Consider the following 26,662-nt stretch of genomic DNA (forward strand, 5'->3'; position numbering starts at 1 on the left):
CTTCATGTGCTTGTTGGAGCTTTATGGTTTTGGTCACCATTCACTTGCATTGTATGGACTTACAGAGCTGAGATATTCTTCTTAAAATATTCATTTGTTTTCAGAAAAAGAAAGTCATATACATCTGGGATGGCATGAGGGTGAGTAAATGATGAGAGAATTTTCATTTTTGGGTGAACTATAACTAGAAAGATACAGTAAGTAACTAAACCAGCTAGACTTCTGTAGGGGCTGTTAAAAGCGAACGCATTCTTGTGCTAAATAAAAGCTGACATAATGCATCAAATTAAACAACGCTGGTGTGTCGAGGTGCATTTTTAAAAGATAATGTTATTTTTAATTGACACAAGTATACACAGTGCTCCAGCATGAGACACTGAAAAAACAGATGTACGTCTAATACATATTTACATAGACCAACAACTGAAAAACGTTGGTTGTGAACAGCCACCTTAGTCAATCTGTTTTGCAGAAAGACCATGTTGGTCGAACAGCTTTACTAACCAAGTTTTACTGGTGAATACTAGTGTGGCAATGCTTTTCCACCTGCAAGATCAGCACCTAACCAGCATAAATCAGCAGGGTTGATTTAGAGCAGACTGAATTCACACACTAAATTTGTTTAAAAAAGAAAAAGGAAATCACATACACAAGTGGAGAGAAAAAAATAAATGACTTCAGAATGATTAGGTGCTAATGATGTTCATATTGTTTAGAGCTCCTCTGTGAATCAGCTACAGCTAATGGAGGAAAACACATAAGATACACTCAAATGCTTCAGAGATGCTGAAAGATTCTCAACCAGTGTGTGTGTGTGTGTGTGTGTGTGTGTGTGTATATGTGCTCAGCAATGAGCTGAACGAGAGAGGGTGTGCATATGAGAGATTTGGTTTCTGTGTGTGTTTGTGTGAGTGTGTGCTTTGAGATTATCTGCAGGAGTGTGTGTGTATATCTGAGATGAGTTGAAAGAGGATGTGTGTGTATTCATTTGTGTATGTGTGTGAGAGAGAAGAGAGCAGTTGAATAAGGTTTGAGTTGGGCTGAGAGGGAGAGAAAGTGTCTGAACTGCTGAAGTTGTCTCCTCCTCTGAACTGCCATTAAAAGAGAAGATAGAATGCCTTCAAAGCAGCTTTTGCAAAAAGAGAGTGAATTTTAGATGCTGATGTATTTCCCTAAAGGAGGGCAAGAAAGAGACAGACAGAGAAGATGAAGACGACATGGGAACATGCTGTGCTGTTTTTGTAAAGAAATCCCAGAGTACCAAAAAACAAACAATATTTAACCCCAAAATGAAAATTCTGTCATAATTTACTCACCCTCATGTCATTCTAAACAGTTTGACTCTACTTTTTTTGAGGAACACAAAAGGAGCAGTTTTGACGAAGGTCTGAGCTAATCTTTTCCATGCAATAAAATCATACAGTGACTAGTTCCTCTCAAGTAAAAAAAACTACCACAAAATTATCATTAAGGTACATAAAATCTCTCAAATCTCATTTGCACGTATTAAAACTGGTTTAATGTCAATGACAGTAAACACTATTGGTTTTCACTTGTCTCATGACTGGACATGACATACCAAGCTTGAATATGTGGAACTGTCAATGAAATTCGACAGCTACACCATAGAGAAAGATTTTCAGCTAATAAAAACTTAAATTTATCGTATGACTTAAGTAGACTTAGTGAATAGTGCAAGAGTTGTACACAACTTTTATTGCACATTTGGGGTGCTTTTATGTCCTTTTTGGATCACTTTCTGCTTTTGTATGGAAAAGAGCAGTGTAACATACTGTAAAACCTCTCTTTCTTTGCTCCACAGAAGGAGGAAAGATTATGAAAAAAGGGATGAAAGAATTTTCACAATTAGTGAATAAACCCTTTTGATTAGAAGCTGTTGGTATGTATGACTGTCGAGTTCATGGTTGCATGTGTGCCTCTGTGTTACAGTTAAATATGTTACCTCGTTTTCCGATCTGTAAACTGGCTTGTCGTCTCCCATTGCCATTTTCCACATAACAGGAATAATTCCCCAGATCTCCTTCCTCCAGTGAATCTATGGTTAGAGTAATGGACACTTCCTGTTCAGCCCAAGTGCTCTCTGATGGTCCTGACACAGAGATCAAGAGAATGAGCTATTACAAGGAGATATTTTAGACTGAAGAGCTTGTAAAGACTAGATATTTTGGGAATAAGGGCTTTGGGTTTGGTTGGCACTCAACAAATGGATTTCTCTCTAATTATAACAAAACATTCGGTAATGCTTTAGATTACAGCCCGCAATTTACTGCGTAAGAAAACATAATTTACAGTGTACCTTTTTGTAATAATAGTATACCTATAAATTACTTATGTGTAGGTATAAGGGAACAATATGCAAAATTTGGGGAATAAAGGGGTAACAACCTGGAAAATTACAAATAATTTATACTGTAAGTATTTTATATCTAAGGGGTAACTTCTAATATTACGTGACATATGACCTACTATGCTAAACTACAATCTTACAGAAACATCTATCTATCTATGGTCTAGGTTACGTATGTAACCTCCGTTCCCTGATGGAGGGAACGAGACGTTGTGTCAGAGAAGCGACACTAGGGGTCTCTCTTGAGCGCCGATATTCACCTCTGGACTATGAAAAAAGGCCAATGAGAGGTGGCACCCAGTATTTGCATGTCCCGCCCCCGGACATACGGGTATTTAAGAGGCGCAAATACGGGAGTTCATTCAGGATTTTTCTGAGGAGCCGGAAATGGTCCGGCCACAACAGTGGCTCGGCTCAGCGACGTGGCAGGGGAGACACAACGTCTCGTTCCCTCCATCGGGGAACGGAGGTTACATACGTAACCTAGACGTTACCCTTCTGTCGCTCTCTCCACGTTGTGTCAGAGAAGAGACACTAGGGGTCCACTTATAAAAGTGCCATGCGCTGAGCCGTGTACGTGAACTGCTGATACAGGAGCGAGCAGGTATTCTTACGTGCAGGACGACCAACTGTATCAGGCTGCACGTACCCTTCCCCAATGCCCCATTTAAGCCATCAGGATTCCTTATCGTTACCCTGGAGGGGGGAACAAGGTGCTGGCCGCCAACCTGGGAACGGGCCAAGCCTGGCCGGGCCTCTTTTCTCTCTATGTTTCTTGCATAGAGCAACTAAGGCCGGGGCCCATACACACATTGAGGGAAGGGGGTCTTAGCCCTTATTCAGGGCGGAGAAGACCCTGCGGAGGCCACGCCTACCTGAGAGGGGAGGCAAGTTTAAGTGGCAAAACCATCAGAGGCCTGACTTAGGGCCTATGTGGAAAAGTTGGTGTAGTGGTGGATCCAGCCTCATAGAGGGGGGAACATACAGCACGGCAACCGAGGGAGCCGTGACTGCCTAAGGGAAACACGGGAGTCCGCTTGCCAGAGGGGACAGAACCGTGGTGTTACACACAGGGGGAGTCCGAAGGAGGCATTACCTGTGGAGCACCTATACCAGTACAGGGTAGCTTGCGGTACCTGCAGTGGCATGGGTTGGCGAGTTCCTCCGCTGAACTGCGACCCACGAGGGCTAGGGAGGAATCAACCAGTGTCCCAAACCTGAGATCTCCTGGGAATGAAGGCGCACTGTTTCCCCTGGTTAGGGGGAAGGGCGCTAGGTGCAAGCAATTCACCCGGTCAGATCGTGGGCGTGCTACTGAGTTCTACGGGCTCGGTACCTGAGAAAACACGGGACGATACTGACTCAACTCGGAGATTGTAGAATCTCGCAAAAGTGTTAGGTGTTGCCCAGCCGCTGCTCTACAAATGTCTTCTAGGGCAGTGCCCCTAGCCAGTGCCCATGAGGACGCAGCACTCCTGGTGGAGTGAGCTCGGACCCGCAAGGGGGGGCACGGCCTGGGTGTGATAAGCCATGGGAAATGGCGTCGACAACCCAGTGGGCGAGTCTCTGCTTGGAGACAGCGTTCCCTTTCTGCTGTCCCCCAAAGCAGACAAAGAGCTGCTCAGAGTGTCTGGTGCTCTGTGTGCGGTCCAGATAAATACGTAAAGCACGTACTGGACACAGCAGTGAAAGGGCTGGGTCTGCCTCCTCCCGGGGCAGCGCTTGCAGGTTCACCACCTGATCCCTGAAGGGCATGGTAGGAACCTTGGGCACATAGCCCGGTCGCGGTCTTAGGATCACGAAAGTATCTGCCGGACCGAACTCCAGGCAAGCGTCGCTAACAGAGAACACATGTAGATCCCCGACCCTCTTGAAAACCAAGTCCGGGTGGGCCAGTAAGGGGCTACCAGAATGACTTGATCCTCGTCCTCCCTGACCTTGCATAGCACCTGTGCAAGAAGGCTCACTGGGGAAATGCGTACTTGCGCAGCCCCACCGGCCAGCTGTGTGCCAACGCGTCTGCCCCGAGGGGAGCCTCTGTCCGGGCATACCAGAGCGGGCAGTGGGAGGTTTCTTGGGAGGCAAACAGGTCTACCTGAGCCTTGCCGTCCCAAGTCAGCTGGACCGACTGGGGGTGGAGCCTCCACTCTCCGCCAGGCAAGCTTTGTCTTGACAGCGCGTCCGCTATCACATTGAGGTTGCCGGGGATGTGAGTGGCACGCAGTGACTTGAGTCGCTGCTGACTCCAAAGGAGGAGACGACGGGCGAGCTGTGACATGTGGAGGAGCGTACTCCGCCTTGGCGATTTATGTAGGCTACGACCGTGGTGCTGTCTGTCCTGACTAGGACGTGTTTGTTCCGAATTAATGGAAGAAACTTCTGCAGGGCCAGAAAAACAGCCAGCAGCTCTAGGCAGTTGATGTGCCAGCACGGCAGGCCTCAGTTCCACCAGCCTGCGGCTGCGTGCCCGTTGCACACGGCGCCCCAACCCAGTTTGGAGGCGTCGGTTGTGACCAGAACGCGTCGGGACACCTGCTGCAAGGGTACTCCTGCCCTTAGAAAGCAGAGGTCTGTCCAGGGTTTGAAGGTTTGGTGGCAGGCAGAGGTAACATTTATGCTGTGCGTGCCGCGGCGCCATGCTCGTCTCGGGACTCGAGTCCGGAGCCAGTGCTGAAGCGGTCTCATATGCATCAACCCCAGCGGCACGGCCGTCGCGGAGGATTCCATATGCCCCAGGAGCTGTTGGAAACATTTTAGCTGGACCACGGCGCCTGGCTTGAAGGAAGCGAGGCATTTCAGCACTGACTGAGCACGCTCGTTGGAGAGACGTGCTGTCATTGGGACTGAGTCTAACTCCAGACCGAGAAAAGAGATGCTCTGGACCGGGGAGAGCTTGCTCTTTTCCCAGTTGACCTGAAGCCCCAAACAGCTGAGGTGGCTGAGCACCTGGTCTCTGTGTGCACATAGTAACTCTCGGGAGTGGGCCAGTATGAGCCAGTCGTCGAGGTAATTGAGTATGCGTATGCCGGCTTCTCGGAGCGGGGCAAGAGCTGCCTCTGCGACTTTCGTGAAGACGCGAGGGGACAGAGACAGGCCGAAGGGGAGGACTTTGTACTGATACGCCTGGCCGTCGAACGCGAACCTTAGGAAGGGTCGATGTAGAGGGCGAATTGAGACGTGGAAGTACGCGTCCTACAGGTCTACCGCTGCGAACCAATCTAGATGCCGGACGCCAGATAGAATTTGTTTCTGCGTGAGCATTTTGAACGGGAGTTTGGACAAGGTCCGATTGAAAACTCGCAGGTCCAAGATCGGTCGTAAGCCGCCGCCTTTCTTGGGTACAACGAAGTAAGGGCTGTAGAAACCCTTCTTCGTTTTGGTTGGAGGGACAGGCTCTATCGCGTCCTTTAATAGAAGGGAGGCGATTTCTTCATGCAGGGAATGGGCATGTTGGCTGTGTACTGCGGAAAAATGTACGCCCACGAAGGGGGGCGGAGACCTGGCAAACTGAATTGCGTAACCGAGTCGAATGGTCCGGTGCAGCCAGCGTGACGGGGCAGTGAAAGCCACGCCTCTAAACTCCGCAGTGGTGCGGAACAGGTAACGCGGCATCGGGAGGCAACGTGGCGTCCCGAGGCTCTGGTGCTGAGAATAAACTCAAAGCACTTACCTTGCTCCGTGCATCCGGCACGGGGCGGGTTCGTGACTGAGGAGGAGGTCTGATGTTGGCGTCCAATGGACTCGTCTGAACAGGCCGGCCGGGGAACAGTCGTGGGGCTGAATGTGGGGACACCACGTCCATGGAGCCGGCAAAGCAGAGTGCCGTGAGAACGGCATTTGCGGGCCAGGTGACCCCAGAGACAACAAGGAAATAGCTCTATAGAGTGTAAAGAATTTAACAAAAAATTCTCCTCCCGGCCCTCCACCAGGGAACAGAGTGGTCTTACCAGCTCCGGAGCTAAAGTCTCAGTCTCTGGGTCTGTCATCTCAGGAGCGCCTGGGAGCCTTCTGGGTCCTCAAGGGGGTCCGTGAGACGATGTGCGTCCAACTTTAGTTGTTAGTTGAGGCGGAGCACCACTTTCTTTCTTTCTTGAAAGCCGCAGGAGGACGCCCTCGGCGAGCAGACAGGGCATGGCCCCTGGCGGCAGGTTTGCGGCAGGGCAGGATGTTTTTTTGCTTGAAAATAGCCTTCGTCTGTTTCTTCACCACTGAGGACTACTGGGTGAAGTCGTCAAGTGGTGTCGCCGAATGGACGGAGCTGGGGGACAGGGGCGTTTGAGAAAGCTTGCTTTGTCTGCCTCCCGTACTGCCTGTCCATCGTTGCGTTTCTGGACCACGGAGTGGCCATCGCCTGTTTGAGTGCAGTTCCTGCAGCACATCAAGAACAGGACCACCCAAGTACAGATTTGAAGTGCCCTGGCCCGGTGGACTTGCAGGAGGGGGCCATGGCGTGCAGGGGAGAGCGGTCTGGGACCGTTCTACCACCGAGGGTAGCGAGAGCGGAGGAGCAAGGAAGCTGGGCTTGCACATGCCCGCGGAACCAATTAAGCCCGGGGAAGCATAGCGGACCTTCTTGCGTCAGGCTCAGACTGGGCGGAGACCCGAAGGTGGCGGCCCAGGCGAGTTATCCGCATCCGACGCCGCTGTTATGCTCTCCGATGCAGCGGTGATGTCATCATCCAATGCCGGGGAGCTCGAGGGACAGTAGGCTGTTAAGCGGACCGCACTAATCCCGAGCTCAGGAGAAGCAGGCAAGCGTGCCGGGGAGGCGGGAGGTGGGAGGTTTTCGAGGAGATTTACCCAGCGAAAGCGTCCCGTTATTCTCCCCAGATTGTTCTCCATCTCCCGCGGCGCCTGCCTCAATCCCGTAGGAAGGAGGTGAGGTGCGGGGGAGGCTGAAATGGCTCTCTCTCACTACAAGAGAAAGCAGAGATCGCAACGCTGCCGCGGTTATGTTCTCACACTGAAAACATAACCCATTGGAGAAGATGCTCATCCCGAGCTTGGACGGAAACAAGCAAGCGTGCCGGGGAGGCGGGGGGTTTCGAGGGGGTTCACCCGGCGAAACGGAGCCCGTCACTGTCACCAGATCGTTTTCATCACCCGCGGTGCCTGCCTCAATCCCATAGGAAGGAGGCGAGGCACGGGGAGGCGGGAGGTGGGAGGTTTTCGAGGGGATTTACCCAGCGAAAGCGTCCCGTTATTCTCCCCAGATTGTTCTCCATCTCCCGCGGCGCCTGCCTCAATCCCGTAGGAAGGAGGCGAGGTGCGGGGGGCGGCTGAAATGGCTCTCTCTCACTACAAGAAAAAGCCTACGACCGCAATGCTGTCATGGCTATGTTCTCGTACTGAAAACACAGACCATTCATAAAAACGCTGCCTGCATGTGATCGCAACCCAGGAATGCAAGGCAGTTTTTATGGCCGTCAGAGGTGGGGAGAATCAACGCATCCAGAAACTACACAGAGGCGGAAAATCGTCTTTAAAAAGACGTGTCCTGAGAAGGACGTTCAACGCCGCTGTGTTTTGCTCTTTTAGAGCAAAATTCACTCTTTTAGAATAACTCTTTCGAGTTGTCTGCACTGTCGAGCGCCCAGGGCAAGAATGCACGGCCGTGCACGAATGAGAAAGCCGCTGTTATGCGCCGTCAGATCCAACAGCATGCAGAGCGTCAGAGGATTAAACAGGAACTTGGTGTGTAACTCGCAGCAGACTGCATGCACGACCATCGGCTCGAAGAAATTTTCTGAATGAACTCCCGTATTTGCGCCGCTTAAATACCCGTATGTCCGGGCGGGACATGCAAATACTGGGTGCCAACTCTCATTGGCCTTTTTTATAGTCCAGAGGTGAATATCGGCGCCCAAGAGAGACCCCTAGTGTCGCTTCTCTGAAACAACGTGGAGAGAGCGACAGAAGGGGAACATATATATATATATATATATATATATATATATAATACCTATGTATTATTACAAAAAGGTATGCAGGGATGTTCTTGCTAAATTATTCCCAAACGATTGTTGTTTAGCATTGTAGGTCATATACCATGTAATATCTCCATCATGTCAAGCTAAGTCAAGTCAAATCACATTTATTTATATAGCACTTTATCCCATAGGCTACAGATTGTTTCAAAGCAGCTTCACAGTAATAAACAGAAAAATAACAGTAATGTTTAAAAATGCATCAATTATGAAAAATACTTCAATTTCAGCTATAAAGCAGCTCAAGATGGTAATGTAATTATTCAGCTCAATTCAATTCAAGTTTTGTGTTCTCATCCGATAGTGCCAATACAGTTATTCGATAATATTTTCTGAATATTAATAGTCATTTAAGCCCCCAATGAGCAAGCTAAAGGTGACAATGGCAAGGAACCAAAACCCCATCAGATGACAGTAGTGAACAAATTTTTTTTTATCATGTAACAATAGTGTATGTACCCCGTAGTTAAAGAATACCTTCAGTAGCCTATATGTGTACAGCCATGGCCAAAATTATTGGCAGTGACATAAAGTTTTCTGCTTCAGTATTTGTAGATGATTTTTTCACATGTTTCTATGGTATACTGGAAAACAATGATAAGCATTTCATAAGTTTTAAAGAATTTGATTGGCAAAATCATTCAATATATGCAAAGAGTCAATATTTACAGTGTTGACCCTTGTTCTTCATAACCTCTGCAATTCGCTCTGGCATGCTGATATTAGCTTCTGGGCCAAATCCAGACTGATGACGATCCATTCTTGCCTTATTAGTGCTCGGAGTTGATCTCAATTTGTGAGCTTCTGCTTGTCCACTCGCCTTTTGAGAATTCACCACAGGTTCTCAATGGGATTAAGATCCGGGGAGTTGCCTGGCCACAGATCCATCATTTCAATGTAATGATCTCTGAGCCACTTCATTATCACTCTTGCCTTGTGACATGGTGCTCCATCATGCTGGAAAATGCACAGATCATCACTTAATTGCTCCTGGATCATTGGGTGAAGTTGCTCATGCAGGACGTTTTGATACCATTCTTTATTCATGGCAATGTTTTTTGGAAGAATTGTGAGAGAGCCCACTCTCTTGGATGAAAAGCAACCCCACACATGGATGGTCTCAGGATGCTTCACTGTTGGCATGACACAGGACTCATGGTAGTGTTCACCTTTTCTTCTCCGGACAATCGATTTTCCAGATGTCCCAAACAGTTGGAAGGGGGCTTTATCAGAGAAAATAACTTTGCACCAGTCTTCTGCTGTCCAATCCTTGTACTTCCTGCAGAATTTCAGTCTGTCCTTGATGTTTTTGGAGAGAAGTGGCTTCTTTGCTGCCCTTCTTGCCACCAGGCCATTGTCCAAAAGTCTTCGCCTCACTGTGCATGAAGATGCACTCACACCAACCTACTGCCAATATTGAGCAAGCTCTGCACTGGTGGTGACATGATTCCATAGCTGACTCCTCAGGAGGAGACGTCCTGGCGCTTGCTGGACACTCTGGGACGTCCTGAAGTCTTCTTCACTGCAGTTGAACCTCTCTCCTTGAAGTTCTTGATGATCTGGTAAATGGTTCTTTCAGGTGCAATATTCTTTGCAGAAATTTCCTTGCATGTGAGGCCATTTTGATGCAAAGCAATGATCGTTGCACGTCTTTCTTTAGAGGTAACCATTGCTAACAAGAACACAATGATTGGAAGCACTTCTTCCCTCCTTTTATAGCAATCAGTCTGCTCTTATAATCCAATCAGAATGAGAGTGTGATTTCACCTGACTAGTACTCGTTCACACGAGTGCTGCTGACATGATTAGTGAAATGATGTTGGTTGATCATTGCGTGCCAGGGCCAGAAAACTGTGAAATTTGGGGTTTTGTGATAAAGTTAATTTTTTTGGCAAATGAAGCTTTTTGCAATATTTAAAATGCATCTGATAACTCTGCACAATAATCTAGAAACAATGTGAATCAACATCAACTACTGAAGCAGAAAACTTTGCAAAACACAAAATGTATGTCACTGCCAATACTTTTGGCCACGGCTGTAGGTACACTATTATTACTGAATGGTACACTGTGTATGTTCTTGCTTAATTGCTCTCAAAGGAAGATTGTTTTTTTTTTTTTAGCATAATATAAGGTCATATACCACGTAATATTACAATAGTTACCCCTTTTTATTTTATAGTTATAAAATACTTATAGTATAAATTATTTGTAATTTTACAGGTTGTTACCCCTTTATTCCCCAAACTTTGCATATTGTTTCCTTATACCTACAAGTACATACTGTGTAGTTACACTATAAATACAAAAAATGAATGTTGTAAATTTGGTGTACTTACACTGTAAATAGCGGGCTGTAATCTAAAGCGTTACCAAACACTTTCTCGGTTGTTTGTCCTGGCTGAATAATTTGAAACTAAAATGTATTTAAAATCTGCTGATTTTGCTGCTGCATAACTGCATGTAACTGCAAATGCATTCAGTGCATGGTATGCAATATATTTGGTTGTGTTATTAGGATGTATTCAGCGCTGCTCTGATCCAGCTCTCTTTCAGACAGGAGAATTAATAATAGTGTGTCATCACAGCGACCACCCCTGCTAGATATAAATAGGCTCATATACAAGCTTGTGATATCAGTAATTGAAAATGTACTGTCAACATCTTGCTGAACATTTAAAGTGTACTTTACAGTATACCTATCATATTGAAAATGCAATTTCACAGTTAGAACTATTAAAAGCAGTTTTAGAGAACAATTTTTTTCTTTCCCTTCTTATAAAGTACTGTGATGGTAACAGTACTTTAAATTATACCATGGTGAATGATTAATTGCCCCAATGTACTAAAAATAATACATTGATTTTACTTTGGTACATACCCAAAAACATGGTATTATCATGCAACATGTTTACAAATACATGGTAAGTACATGTACTTTTCAAAATTGGTTTGGGAAATCTGTTTGAAAACATGATTTTTGCAGTTATATTATCATTTGATATCACTAGTTGCACAGAAAGTATACACTTCAACTTCAATGTGCCTTAAGTGGCAGGACTGAGAGAACAAGTGAAGGTTCCAACTGCTACAAATGGCTCACAGTGCCATTATTTGAAGTTATCTAATGGCTTGTGGTGAACATTTGAACATTCATCTATGAACAAAGGCAATGAAGAAGAACCTCTCTCACAACAAAAAATAATAGAATGGAACATGTACATGTGACTAATACTCTTTTATATGCTATATAATAAATCCATTTTGACATGTATGTACATACAGTATTTTTTGAGAGAGCTAATGCCAACCCTTTTTTTAAAATGAGCATAGCTGTGGTCGACCAGCTTCATCCGCCATGCTTTACTAGTTAATAGAATGGCTTTGATAGTCCATCAGATAGACTAACCGTCATTAACATTAAACCCATACTGGTTTAAGCTTGTCCTTTCAGCAGGGTAGATTATTTTATGCGTACTGTAACTTGCATGCAACTCTACTATTTGCATGTACTCACAACTTTTCAGATCACATGGTAGTAATTCATATTTCTTTTTAAAATGGGTAAATTATTTGTGTTTTTAATGCATGTTTACTGTTGTTTGCCTTATGTTCCTTCTTACTTGATTTCGCTCTCTCGAATACGACTCTGGTCCATGTCCTCAATGAACTTCTCCCCCTTCATCCAGTACACAAGTGGACTGATGTCACCACTGTACCCGAAGAAAGCTTTGCATGTCAGGTTCAGCATGCTTCCTGTTGAGAGGTTTGCGATAAAACATTAATTTCAAACTTCTTTAGGCCCATGCTGTGTTTATGAAGCCACTAACAGGCTATGTTCAGACAAACAGATTCTTGCTGTTTGTCTGAACATAGCCTGTTAGTGGCTTCATAAACACAGCAAGAATCTGTTTTCCGCAGTATCCAACTCAAGTTTTGGGAATGCGTCTCAGTCTGAAAAGTCAGATTACATGTAGGTTTTTTTCTTCGTTCAGTACATGTCTTCCAAACTAAGACCTACTCGGCAGTGGTGGCTCAGTGGTTGAGGCTCAGGGTTACTGACCAGAAGGTCAGGGGTTCAAGCCCCAGCACCACCAAGATGCCACTGTTGTGCTCTTGAGTAAGGCACTTAACTCCAGGTCGCTCCGGGGGGATTGTCCCTGTAATAAGTGCACTGTAAGTCGCTTTGGATAAAAGTGTCTGCCAAATGCATAAATGTAAATGTACTCTCAGTTGTTGTATTATAAAGTCTCATGGCATCACACTGACGCTTACATCATTACTATAACAATGTAACATTTTTAATATAATGATGTCAACATAGCCAAAGTATATTTAATATTTGAGGATATTTCAATACATTGTCGGAACAAAAGATTAGATTTCATCACTTCTAAAATGACAGCGTAAACAGTCAGAGATAAAAATCTGATTTAAAAACCAAATCGGATTTGCACGAACAGTGTGAACAAAGCCATAATGTCTCATTTCACTGCACTGGCCACTATTTCCCTATGATAGAGTTTACTATTTTTCTTTGCATTGAATTTCTTTAATATCTCTTTGAAACACTTTCATAACATTATATTCTATTCTATTAATTGTTCATAAGTTAGACTAATGATTGATTCATGAGATTCCCAAACCCAAAACAATAGACCCAAAATACAGTCTGTTTACATTTAAAATGTAAGTTTGTTTAAGAATACTCTTTAGTGCTTTAATCTGGTTTAATGTGCTCTCTTTAATTGTGGATGAGGTGGTATTTCTGCCTTAACGTTGTGATGTTTGTCAGCTGTTTGACGTTAATTAGCTGTGTCTTTAGACTGCTAACGAATAGGGCCCAGCACCAGGGAAGATCTTGCTCCGGGCCCCCAAACAAACCAGAAATAGCGTCTGTCTCTCACCAGGATGCTCAATACACGTTGAGCATCTGATCAAAGAGACACTGAGAACACGAGTCTGGAAAACAGCACCATGCACACATACTGTAAATGTCATTGAGTCAACTGAAACTGGGTCTGTTCTATTGTTGACATATAATAATAAATAAAATTACATTTGTAGCAAGTTAAGATACCTTTCAAATGAGGAAAAGCACAAGCAATTTATCATACAGGATCCAGCAATATTAGTACTGCTGTGGTAATGTATTTTAAGATTACTAGAGAAGTACAAAAGATAATGTAGATGTGTTACTGTGGAAGAGTCCAGAAAAAAGAGGAAGGAGATTGTTTTATTAATAGGAAGTGCCTTCATTTATAATTATGGTGCTCATGGAAGAAGTATACGTCATCATCTTTATTCGAACAACCCCGAGATTGATTTTTAAAATCCCAAGATACGTTTACTTTAAATTTACTTTAGTTTTGGTTGTGTTAACTATTATATCTGTTGAATAAATAGAAATTGAACTGCTTAGTTTGGAGCCTGTTGTTAAATGTTTTAATTAACCTTAGGTCAGGTTCCTCAAAAATTTACAGCATTAGCTGGGATCATTTATTTACACGTCAAAACAAACTGACAAAATGGACATAATAACTGATATGATGAATCAGAATTCAATAAAATTGTATCAATATTGGAATCGAACTGAACCAAGAGCTTGTGAATCAGAATCGATTCAAATGAGGAAATCTGCATTGATACCTATATGTGCTAACATTACCTATTTGGTCTAGGTAAACCAACTTAATTCTTTATGCTTTTAAAGATAGTGAATATTAAAGTGTGACAATTATTCAAGCATTAGCCTATATGTAATATGTGCAAGTGGATTGCGATTGGTCTTTTTTAACTTATTTTCATGCTTTATTTCTAACATCTATTTATTTATCCATGTACAATCATCATCATGCAAAGATGGTGCAAAACTAGGAAACTAGGTGCAAGCTGAATGTCATGACCACGGCAATGTTTAAGGTGGATGAGATGCAGCATTTCATTTACGCAGAACCAACAGAACCAAAGCCAAAAACCTAAGCTTACCTAACACTGTAACACTATTCTTTTGCTGCCTTGGAAGGTGTTTAGTATTTCCTTCTGTGTAAATATAACGGCAAATCTAGTTGTTGTGTTCTATGTCGTCTTCAGCTCGCTATGTCGCCTAATCAGGGGATAACACACTACAGAATAATTTAGGAAACAGCAGATGTTTAATAAAGGTCTGCCATCAGAGGGAGCTCTAAACCCAATCCAGGGCCATTTTGCTGTTTTCGTCTGTGACTGAGTGTGCTTTTGAATGTGCGTGTTTGAATGAAAGGCATGCAAGTGTACTGAGCGTTTCGCTCCATTTGCAACACTGCAGAAACATTGACTGGGCATTTTTTGTGAAGACACGCGCGCGCGCACACACACACACACACACACACACACACACACACACACACACACACACACACACACACACACACACGCGCGCTTACTGTATGAACTAAGATTCTATCCCCTAATCCTACCCCTAAACCTAACCCTCACAAAAAACGTTCTGCATTTTTACATATTCAATAAAACATCGTTTAGTATGTTTTTTTTTTTTAAAGCGATTTGAATTAGAGGGACACCAGAAATGTCCTCATAAATCTAATTTATAGCATAACACCCTTGTAATTACCAGTTTGTAACCTAAAAAAATGTCCTTGTAAACCACCCAATCCTGCCCACACACACACACACACACACACACACACACACACACACACACACACACACTACCATGCTTTGCATGTTTAAAGACACCATACAGCCTTGAATGAATGAACAGAGACCTTAATACGCCAACATTCTGGCCTTCACTCAATACAGAGAGAGAGAAAAATTCAGCACTTCTTCTTAAAAAGCCTGACTATGAATGTACATATTTTTTTTATTCCTCTTTTTTCCCCCTCCTCCAATTCTTCCTCTGGTTTGTTCCATAGCAGTGCAACCCAACGGGGACGTGTAAGACTTTAATTATCTATATAGAACAGGGGTTTGTGAACAGGTACTCCTCCGCAGATCTTTTCATCCTCCCTGTCCTCCCCTCATCCTTTCTTTGTGATGTCATAATAGAGACCCTGCCTCAGCACCATGCTCACTAAGCCCAAGACGTTACAATGTGAGTGTGCAGTGTTTGAAACTTAACGAGTGTGCAAATGAAATTTGTTACAAAATACAAATAGTAAAGTAACAGCACAAAGGTGTTTGTCATTCAGATATTCCACAAGTCCTCCAACAACAAACTAGTGAGTTTATTATTGTTTCCTGTGGTGCTTTTAAAGGGATGAATTGAAAGATGCAATTTTGTGACCTTTAAGCGTGCTGACAGCGCTGTGCATTTACGTGTAGTTACTTTCTGCGTGATAAACTAAGAAGTTGCGTCTCTATTCATCTTCATTATTTAAAGCATTGGTTGTGTTCAAATTAAACGCATTGAACAGTACATTTATGTTCCTGTTATTATGCATAGTCCACATGTTTATTTGTGAGATGTTATGGACAAATTAAAGAACAATATTTTTGGGTAGTGTGTTCAGGGGCGGATCTACAATATTTTTTATGGGGTGGCATGCTGTAACGAATGCAGGAGTGAAGGCAGACGAGGAGGTGCGGATCCAAAAGCAGGTTCTTTATTATAAATCAAAGTGAGGGCAAACAAACAGGAACAAAGAAACATCCACAAGGGGAAAACAACATGAAAAACATCCACAGGCAGGAGAAAACAACCATAACATTCACGTACAACAACATTCAACGACCAACAAGGGAATGAAGGAACAAACAGGGTTTAAATACACAAGGACAAGGGTAACAAGGCCAATCAACAAACAGAACAACGAGATAATTAACTAAAACCAATGACAAACAAGAACTGAATCAAGGTAATCAACGAATGAACCAATAAAACCCAGATACAAAACATGGAGGGAAAACAGGATGTGACAACTAGGAACTGAACAGGAATTCTCAAAATAAAAGTACACAAAAGAACAAAGGACAACAATGAACATGACAGAATCCCCCCTCAAAAGGATCGGATTCCAGACGATCCTGAAACAAAAAACAAAAGACAAAAACCCACAAAAACAACATAAGGGCACCAGGGGCAAACAGACAGTCCAAGTGGGCACATGGGCAGACAGACAGACAGACCAGGGGGGCACAGAGGGCAAGACAGGCAGGTCACGGAGGTGCAAGGGGCAGACAGAAGTCCAAGGGGGCACAGAGGGCAGGCAGGAAGTCCAAGGGGGAAAGGAGACAGTCCACGGGGGCACAAATGGAGATGAGACAGTCCACGAGGCCCATTAGGCAGCCCCGGGGGGCACAAAGGGACAGGGTTAGGGGGCCAGGGAGGTATCGACCGGGCAAGGATAGGTCTGGGGGACCGGGGAGGAGGCCACTGGACAGGAACAGGGTCAGGGGGCCTGGGAAGAGGCCACAGGTCAGGAACAGGGTCAGGGGCCCTGGGAGGAGGCCACCGGACAGGGGCAGGTTCAGGAGGAGGCCACAGGACAGGGACTGGGTCAGGGGGCCCGGGAGGAGGCCACAGGACAGGGGCCGGGTCAGGAGGCCTGGGAGGAGGCCACAGGACGGGAACTGGGTTGGGGGCCTGGGAGGAGGCCACAGGACGGGGGCCGGGTCAGGTGGCCTGGGAGGAGGCCACAGTACTGGGACCGGGTCAGGAGGCCTGGGAGGCGGCCACAGGATGGGAACAGGGTCAGGAGGCCTGGGAGGAGGCCACAGGATGGGAACAGGTCTAGGAGGCCTGGGAGGCAGCCTCAGGACAGAGACAGGTTTAGATGGCCTGGGGGCTGGCCATAAGGCAAGAGCCGGCTCAGGGGGCCTAGGAGGAGGCCACAGGATAGAGGCCGATCTAGGTGGCCTAGGAGATGGCCATGGGGCAAGGACCCGTTCAGGAGGTCTGGGAGCTGGCCACAGGGCAAGGATAGGTTCAGGAGGCCTGGGGGTTGACCACGGGATGTGGGTAGGTTTGGGGGACCTGGGTGGTGGCCGCCAGATAGGGACCGGTGGAGCCGCGTGAGGTGGAGCCAAGGAGGACTTGGGAGGCTGCGTCGAAGGAGGCATAGGCAGGACCGTGGGGGGCTTAGGAGGCGGAGCCATAGGAGGTTCTTCAGGCGGTGAGCTGGAAGGCTTCGGAAGTGGAGCCGAGGAAGGTTGAGCCGTAGGAGACTGGAGAGGCAGAGCCGTGGGAGGCGGAGCCGTAGGAGGCTCGGGGGGCGGAGCCGCAGGAGGCTCGGGGGGCGGAGCCGCAGGAGGCTGAGCCATAGGAGGCGGAGCCCTGGAAGGCTCGAGAGGCTTGAGGGGCGGTGCCCTGGTAGGCTCGAGAAGCTTGAGGGGCGGAGCCCTGGAAGGCTCGAGAGGTGGTGCCCCAGGAGGCTCGAGAGGAGGAGCTCTGGAAAGCTCGGGAGACGAGAGACGGAGCCCTAGGAGGCTCGGGAGGAGGAGCCCTGGAAGGCTTGAGAGGCTCGAGAGGCGGAGCACTGGAAGGCTCGAGAGGCTCAAGAGGCTTGGAGGCGGAGCCCTGGAAGGCTCGAGAGGCTTGAGGGGCGGTGCCCTGGAAGGCTCGAGAAGCTTGAGGGGCGGAGCCCTGGAAGGCTCGGGAGGCGCTGGCTCTGGGACGGTCGAGGCTACAGGCGCTGGCTCTGGGACGGTCATCTGAGGCTACAGGCGCTGGCTCACGGATATCTGAGGCTACAGGCGCTGGCTCACGGATATCTGAGGCTACAGGCGCTGGCTCACGGATATCTGAGGCTACAGGCGCTGGCTCACGGATATCTGAGGCTACAGGCGCTGGCTCACGGATATCTGAGGCTACAGGCGCTGGCTCACGGATATCTGAGGCTACAGGCGCTGGCTCACGGATATCTGAGGTGACAGGTACTGGCTGGGTGACCGAGGCATGCGCTGGCTTGGGTTCGCTGACCGTGGCTGATGAGGACTCAGGATCCCTCACCGTGACATGCGTGGGCTCCGGCTCGCTCACCGTGACATGCGTGGGCTCCGGCTCGCTCACCGTGACATGCGTGGGCTCCGGCTCGCTCACCGTGACATGCGTGGGCTCCGGCTCGCTCACCGTGACATGCGTGGGCTCCGGCTCGCTCACCGGGGCAGGCGCGAACTGGGAGGCAGAAGCCCGTCTTCTCACCCTCCTCCTGGCAGACGAAGTGGACCATGCAGGCTCGATGACGGCAACAGGCGTGGGGGTTTGCACACTGACCGTAGGGGCTGGCGTGACAGGGAGAGCTAGGGACGACTGGAGAGTCATCGCCGTGGGAGGGGAGGCAGGATCCTCATCCACAACATCCACAGTAAGTGGCGAGCCGCATACCAGCAGAGTCGCCACCACAAAATCACAGAGCGTCCAGCCGTGTGTCGCCGGTGGCAACCGCTCCTTCAGTGAGGGGTTCAGGTTACCCCAGAAGAAAACCACCAAGGCAGAGTCCGGGAAGTCAGAGATGTTTGCCAGCTCAAGAAGTCACGGATGTGGTCCTCCATCGGTCGGTCCTCTTGCTTTAGGCAAAGCAGCTGGTAGTTCGCTTGCTGAACCACTGGATCCATAGTGTGTTCGGTCATTCTGTAACGAATGCAGGAGTGAAGGCAGACGAGGAGGTGCGGATCCAAAAGCAGGTTCTTTATTATAAATCAAAGTGAGGGCAAACAAACAGGAACAAAGAAATATCCACGAGGGGAAAACAACATGAACACCATCCACAGGCAGGAGAAACAACCATAACATTCACGTACAACAACATTCAACGACCAACAAGGGAATGAAGGATAGGTTTAAATACACAAGGACAAGGGTAACAAGGCCAATCAACAAACAGAACTCTGAAACAGGATAACGAGATAATAAACTAAAACCAATGACAAACAAGAACTGAATCAAGGTAATCAACCAATGAACCAATAAAACCCAGATACAAAACATGGAGGGAAAACAGGATGTGACAAAACTAGGAACTGAACAGGAATTTTCAAAATAAAAGTACACAAAAGAACAAAGGACAACAATGAACATGACACATGCAGACTATGAGGGGTGGCAACACTAAAGCAAGCCCCCATGCATTGTTTGTATGGATTAAGGTTCCAAGCTTCATTGCAACAAGTACTGTTTAATTAATTGGAGTCACTATCAAATTATAAATGTCCATGAATTTGTGATACAACTGCATTTCCACAGGAACCATAGTAACCATTTTGATTTGCCAACATTTAAAAGAACTATATTTTTACGTAATATAAAATGCACAAATAAATAATTAAAACATTTTCTCCACAGCACCAAGACATTGTCTGTTAAATACATAAACAAATTATAAATGTTCCTATGCTTCACATATAGAACCAGCCACCTTTGTTAAGTGTACCCATGGATGGAAAATGCATGCATAACTCATGAATATTAATTATGTTATGCACAGTAAAAAAATATTTTAAATGACCTGTTTTGATCAACAGTCATACTTAATGACCCAAATAAATATTTCACATAATATGGTAATTTAATTTCTACATCTGCAACTATTGGGATTGGGATTTTGTTTATCAATAGATGAATACATAGATCAGCACTTTGATTAAAAACACGACTGATTAATCTAGTGGTAACTTTCGTTTTTAGAGGTTTTGGATTCAAATTCGCCCAAATATAAATTTTAATAAAACAAGATTGCATCTGTACGTCACTGGATGGGTGTTTTATTGCATTTTACAAATAAAATGCATTAAAAGATGTGGGGAGAGGAGAGTAGAGGAAACACAGACACATTTATTGACAGTTCTGTTTTTGAAAGAACAGAAAACTCAAAAGAAATTCAGACAGCAACAACCACAAATTCTCTGCTCCAGCAGCAGGAACCTGGAATGTGCCTGAGCGTCCGTGAACGAGATGACACAGTTCACGAACACCCCTATACCATCACACAACCCTGCCATGAAACACACTGTGCACTGGTGCGCGCCATCAACAATCAGCTCACCTGGTTACCCCACACCTGAGAGCGATTAAGAGAGAGGCAGAGAAAGAGAAACACACACACACACACACACACACACACACACACACACACACACACACACACACACACACACACACACACACACACACACACACGTTGTGTTTCCATGTTTTATGGGGACTTTCCATAGACATAATGGTTTTTATACAGTGCAAACTTTATATTCTATCCCCTAAACCTAACCCTACCCCTAAACCTAACCCTCACAGAAAACTTTCTGCATTTTTACATTTTCAAAAAACATAATTTAGTATGATTTATAAGCTGTTTTCCTCATGGGGACCGACAAAATGTCCCCACAAGGTCAAACATTTCGGGTTTTACTATCCTTATGGGGACATTTGGTCCCCACAAAGTGATAAATACACGCTCACACACACACACACACACACACACACACACACACACACACACACACACACACACACACACACACACACACACACACACACACACACACAGCCAGTAGGTCATCCCCACCTTTCTGAATCTGGGAGGGGGGGGTACATCAGGTGTGTAGCATCACGACCCGGCCCTGCCCTTTGCCCTGCCACAGACCAATTATGATAACAGTCAAAATAACACATTCCAGTGCCGGATCATTTTATGTGGAATATACACATACCTGAAGAAAGCTATTTCAAAAAGTGGTGAGGACACGTCTCACCCATCTCAACCCATAACTGACAGTGATGTATCTAATAATCATTCAGTGAATACTTGGAAACAACTGAAAAATGTATCTTTTGCCTCTTTTGTTAACCAATTATTTGTCCATGTGGTCATTGTTGCTGAGGAACACTGTGAGCCCAAACACTGTACACGTGCTGCAGGGCAGGCAATTGGTTGATGCTGTGATTGGCTGCTGCAGTAAACAATGTTGTCATTTGTGCGTTCGGTGAGCGTTTAGGCAGTTTGACATGAATAAACCACTACACAATGTCAAAATGAATGCTAATATACTTACATTTACATGAGTGTGTTGCTGATTCTTTGGTGGGTTGTCAGACAGACATCAAATTTCTTCAATAAACTGTTGCAAAAGAAAAACCTGTGGGATGCCGTAAAGTAGGCCTACATGTTGCACACCTCTATTTACCTAACATAAACTTATAAAGTTACTCCAAGCTCTCCAGTTACACTGAGGCACAATGTTCTGCCGGTAAGCGGTGTTGCCCAATGTTGGAGTGTCTCTTTATTACAACATTCCCCTGGGGTAAAAAGCACATTATATTTTCATTTCTCCCAAAACACTAAATAGCACCAAAACCACTGGACTTTCCTTAACAACTGATGATTATGCTCCTATACACAGATGACCTCTTCGAGATATGATAATTAACAATGCATTTTTTCCGAACTCCAAGCAAACAAGAGTCAAATCAATCATGTAAAGACTGATCAATTAATAAAATAATGGAGGGCCACATTCCAGCTAACAGATTAACTCACCATATGTGAAGAGTACAATATGTCCTTCAGTCTTTCACTTCTGATCCTTACATAATTTGGGTTTTATTGATATTTGGCTAAATTTCACTTTCTTCATCTATTGCATTAACCACAACCAGGTTTGATGATGTAGGCCTACTGACGAGATACTGAAAGCTTGGCTTGAAAGCTTGACCTCAGGTACAGTAATTATTGTTATTAATGTGGAAGGAGGCAAACATCATTTCATCTTATTTGGCCACATTTTAGGCAGAAACAACTGATGTTGCATCATTTGAAACTAAACTTTTTTTTTTTATTATTATTGTTCAGTTTACAATGTGGAGCCTTGTCTTGAGCTGTCAGCCTCCTCTGGCACTTATGCAGCACCTTTCAAACTCACCTGGGCTATCACATATGAAAGAAAATAAATGAAATACACATTAGCATATATGCATCATGCACACTTAAAGTCAATCAAAACAACTATTAATTTTAGATAATTTTTAAAATACCTTTTTAAGACTTAGCCATCCTTGCTACCTGTGACGGACCACCAATATAATACAAAATGTTACTACAGGACTTTATTACAGGACTGCCTGCTGTTAGCCTACTGTGAATGTCGCCAGGCAGAGAGAAACGGTTCAAGTTCAAATACCGAAAGACTCCAATAAACCAAAAGACTCCAATAAAGTAAAATCGCAGATGTACAGCAGTGCATGTATATGAGTTACTGGACACTGTAGGGCGCTGTATTTTATTGTATTTCATCACGTTTGGCTTTTAACAAGTTATTTCTTCCATGGAACACAAAAAGGTTTTAAGTCTTCACAGGGTTATTTGCCATAATGTAAGTGAATAGTGACTTCAGATACTTCAGAAGATGAATTACTTGCTTTTAAGGTCAACTTAAAAACATTTTACCTTTTGTGGAAGAAAGTCACAGGGGTTTGGAGCAACATGGAGGTGAGTAAATAATGACAACATTTTCATTCTTGAGTGAACTATTCCTGAACATACTGACACACATGTGTCCCCTTCCCCAGGCTGCATATCTCCAGAGAATCTGCTTCAATCTCCAAAATAAATCCAAATCCAGATATATAGGCATGTCAGCAGGCCCTTACATATTCAACCCACTGCCTCAGCACTCTCTCTCCTTCTTTCAGATTTCTTCTGCTGACAGCGGACCCTTGTGAGATCATGTGTGGAGCTGGATGCTAGGAAGGGTATTTGTCACATGACTTCATGCTGGTATGTGACCATTTTACAAGGCTGATTAAATGTGGTGGCGAGATTGTTTAAATTTTTTTTTAATTAGGGTAGCCTGATCAAGATTCAACAGGACAGCCAATTTAAAACATTTGATTGCAAAAACCAAAGTTGTTTCCACAACACATCTTAAGGCCCCATGTTTGAATGTGGGCATATGCACAAATTAGATTTCTGAGCTACAGCTCAGATTTACAATGCATAATGTCTTAAATTTCAGTCTGTTCAATATTGGACACATTAAAGCACATTAAAAGCATGTTATGGGGCTTTTATTTACATGGAATAGAACATTCTGCTAAACTTCTCCTTTTGTGTTCAATGGAAGAAAGATTTTTTGGTGAACTGTTTTTTAAAGTATCTCATCGACAGCTGTATTTGTATTTGATAGATCACTCCTCTATCTCGCCCTCTCTTTTGAGCTCACGAGCCGTCCATGAGAACTGTGCACTCAAATCCTCACAGGAAAGATCATCAACTCTGGATATCTGACAAACTGTCAGGATGGACACAAATGAGGTGTTTTCAGGTTGAAAATCTGATTTGATCTAATTATTCCTCAGGCTGAGGAAAAGAAATAAAAATGGCAGTTTGTTCAAGTATGTGTAACAGTTGCTAGATGTTTGACTGTGAAACATGTTTGACACATGTGTGAGTGTGTGTGCATGTGTTTAATACTCCTCTTTTCTGAATGCAGGTGAGCATGAGTCTGTTAACAGAGTGATGGGTGGTTTATCAATGGTTTTATCTATGGCTGAAACGAAACCTCACTAAAGCAAGGGCAGAAAAGAGATCAAACATTTTATAGAGATGCAGAGGATATGGTGTCAAGGGTTAAGCATCAAAGGGTGCTGAAGAGACAGATTCAAGTAACTGATAGACAGAGCAAATAGAAAAGAAAGCGCAAGGGAAATTTCACTTTATTTGTTGTGTTTGAGGTGGCTATATGGCTCAAACAGCCCTTGTATTTTCCTCCATTTAGTCTTTGTAACCAGACTTTTGACTATCAGCATAAAGTCTGGTCCAGTTTGCAGCTTATTCTGGCCAAGATCCACCTGCAGTAGTTAGGCAGGAAGAAATTGTTATAATGACATGTGAAAAGACCAACCACACAGGCCTGGTTCTAGGGGGATGCTTAAAGGTGCTAAAGCTTTCCGTAACTGCTGGTCTAGGATCAGTTTCCAAAAGCCAAATCCAAACTTTAATTATCAGTGAAACACGAAATCTAGTCTAGATCAGTAAAAAATAAACTTGTCTTAAAAGAAGGCAGTGTAATTTTACTACTGGATCAAATATTAAAGGATTAGTTCACCCAAAAATAACAATGCTGTCATCATTTACCCTTATGACATCCCAGATGTGGATGAATTTATTTCTTCTGCAGAACACAAACAAAGTGTATGAATATTTCAGCTCTGTATGTCAATTCAATTCAAGTGAATGGTGGCCAGGCCTTTGAGGCTCCAAAAAGCAGATCAAGTCAGCATAGAGATAATCCATCAAACTCTAGTGTTTTAATCTACAGTATGTCTTCAGTAGTGATCAAATTGGTTTTTGGTGAGAACAGACCAAAATGTAATTTTTTTTTACTATAAATCTCCTTGGCGATCATGATTTTAAGCTCGATTACACCTCCTATTGTGTCATTTAGCACTCTGTGCATGCGTAAAGCACTAGGAAGTGTAATCAAGCTTGAAAAAAGAAGTTATATTTTGGTCTGTTCTCACCCAAAACCAACTGGATCACTTCAAAAGACATTGATTAAACCACTGGAGTCTCATGGATTATCTTTATGCTGACTTTATCTCCTTTTTGGAGCATCAAAGTTCTGGTCACCATTAACTTACATTGTATGGACCTACAGAGCTGAGATATTCTTCTACAAATCTTTGTTTGTGTTCTGCAGAAGAAAAAAAGCCATACACATCTGGGATGGCATGAGGGTGAGTAAATGATGAGAGAATTTTCATTTTTGGGTGAACTATTCCTTTAAGTTGTTTTGGTAGCATTAAAAATGATTCAATCTTAAAAAAAATTAAAATAATTAAATTAAAAATAACTTTACATTTACTCTTTATACAGAGTACCCCCAATATTTTCAGAAGCAAATTTAGTGGTTTTGATCTGGAACCAGGCCTACAGCCACAGTTTACTATATATTTATTTAATGTAAAATCTAAAATTGTACATCATTTGGAATATATAGGTATGCTAAAGGAAATATAATTTACTTGCTAAAAGGTGTCTCATATAAAGCTCTTAAGTATATTTAAATATTATTATATTTTTACTGATAAGTAAAATACCATGACACATGATTGTGTTAATCATTCAGTAACCATGGTAAATGAATCAAAGTACCATGGTAGTGCCATCTGATACCGTAACTGTACCATAATAGTGCATGATACATCAAAATAAAAGACAACTAGAACATACATAATTTTTATTTCTTTGAGTCCTCTATTCACACATTTCCAATTAAAATAGCATGTTTGTCTATTTAGGTAGATACATAGCTCTTTTAAGTAACAATTTCAGGTTACCACTTTCATGATGTAGAGGCCAGCCAATCAGATTGGATCTGGCCATTTCAGCCAGCTCTTTCCATTTTTGTTTGCAGTATGCATCAGATGGCATGTCTGTAGGGGTGCCTTCTGAGGCTTAGACCATCCTCCATTACCATGCCTGTAACTCCCAGTTACTTGCACACCAATTCACTCTTTAAAGGGATAGTTCACCCCAAAATGTAAATTCTTTCATTATTTACTGACCCTTATACCATCCCAGATGTGTATGACTTTCTTTCTTCTGCAGAATACAAAGATATTAATAAGAATATTTTAGCTATGTTGGTCCCCACAATTCAAGTAAATGGTGACCAGAACTCAGAAGGTCCAAAAAGGACATAAAGGCAGCACAACAGTAATCCATATGACTCCAGTGGTTAAATCCATGTCTTTAGAAGTGATATAATAGCTGTGGGTGAGAAACATATCAATATTTAAGTCCTTTTTTACTATAAATCTCCACGTTCTACCAGCCCCAACAAGTAGGTGGCTGAATGTGAAAGTGTACAAGGGAAAGGTAAAAAGGACTTATATATTTTTGGGTGAATTATCCCTTTAAGGGCATGTTGGAAACTGTCTGCACTTGAAAGGTCATGATAGCTTGAAGAGGCATGTTCTTAGACCTTTGGGCTTGTGCACCCAAAATGTTGAACAAATCACTCTGAAGTGGAGCAAACACTTCAGAAATGAGAATAAGAGTCCTCACTGTAAAAAAGTGGTGCAAATGTAATTTGAAGGAGCTATTGCTACCTGATCTGACTTTTAAAAGTTACTTTAGCTTGTGTAACCTATGAATTCAGTCATATTAAAAATATATCTTATAGATGTTATCACACGAATCATGTTTGTTTTTTAGGTTACATCACAAAACCTTTTACACTGTAATTTAGTGTTGAGTAATTTCTTATTTGGTCTCTTTCTCTTTCTAAAATCCTAAATGCAACTTGGATGGATGTTCCAAGATGTGAAACAACTGATTAAGAACATGCTGCTCACTGGCTGTCACAA

The 26,662-nt window shown here is 44.0% G+C and overlaps 1 protein-coding gene across 1 annotated transcript in view; it reads right to left on the reverse strand.

Moving 5' to 3' along the window:
* LOC127659032 (interleukin-1 receptor accessory protein-like 1-A) overlaps positions 1-26,662 on the reverse strand; it is a 137,373-nt gene that overhangs the window by 8,946 nt on the left and 101,765 nt on the right. Inside the window, 3 exon segments of the mRNA XM_052148654.1 lie at positions 1,964-2,087; positions 2,089-2,110; positions 11,979-12,111. Of these exon segments, the coding sequence (XP_052004614.1) occupies positions 1,964-2,087; positions 2,089-2,110; positions 11,979-12,111 (279 nt within the window).

Source organism: Xyrauchen texanus, chromosome 18 (assembly GCF_025860055.1).
Source record: "Xyrauchen texanus isolate HMW12.3.18 chromosome 18, RBS_HiC_50CHRs, whole genome shotgun sequence".
Taxonomy (NCBI): Eukaryota; Metazoa; Chordata; class Actinopteri; order Cypriniformes; family Catostomidae; genus Xyrauchen; species Xyrauchen texanus.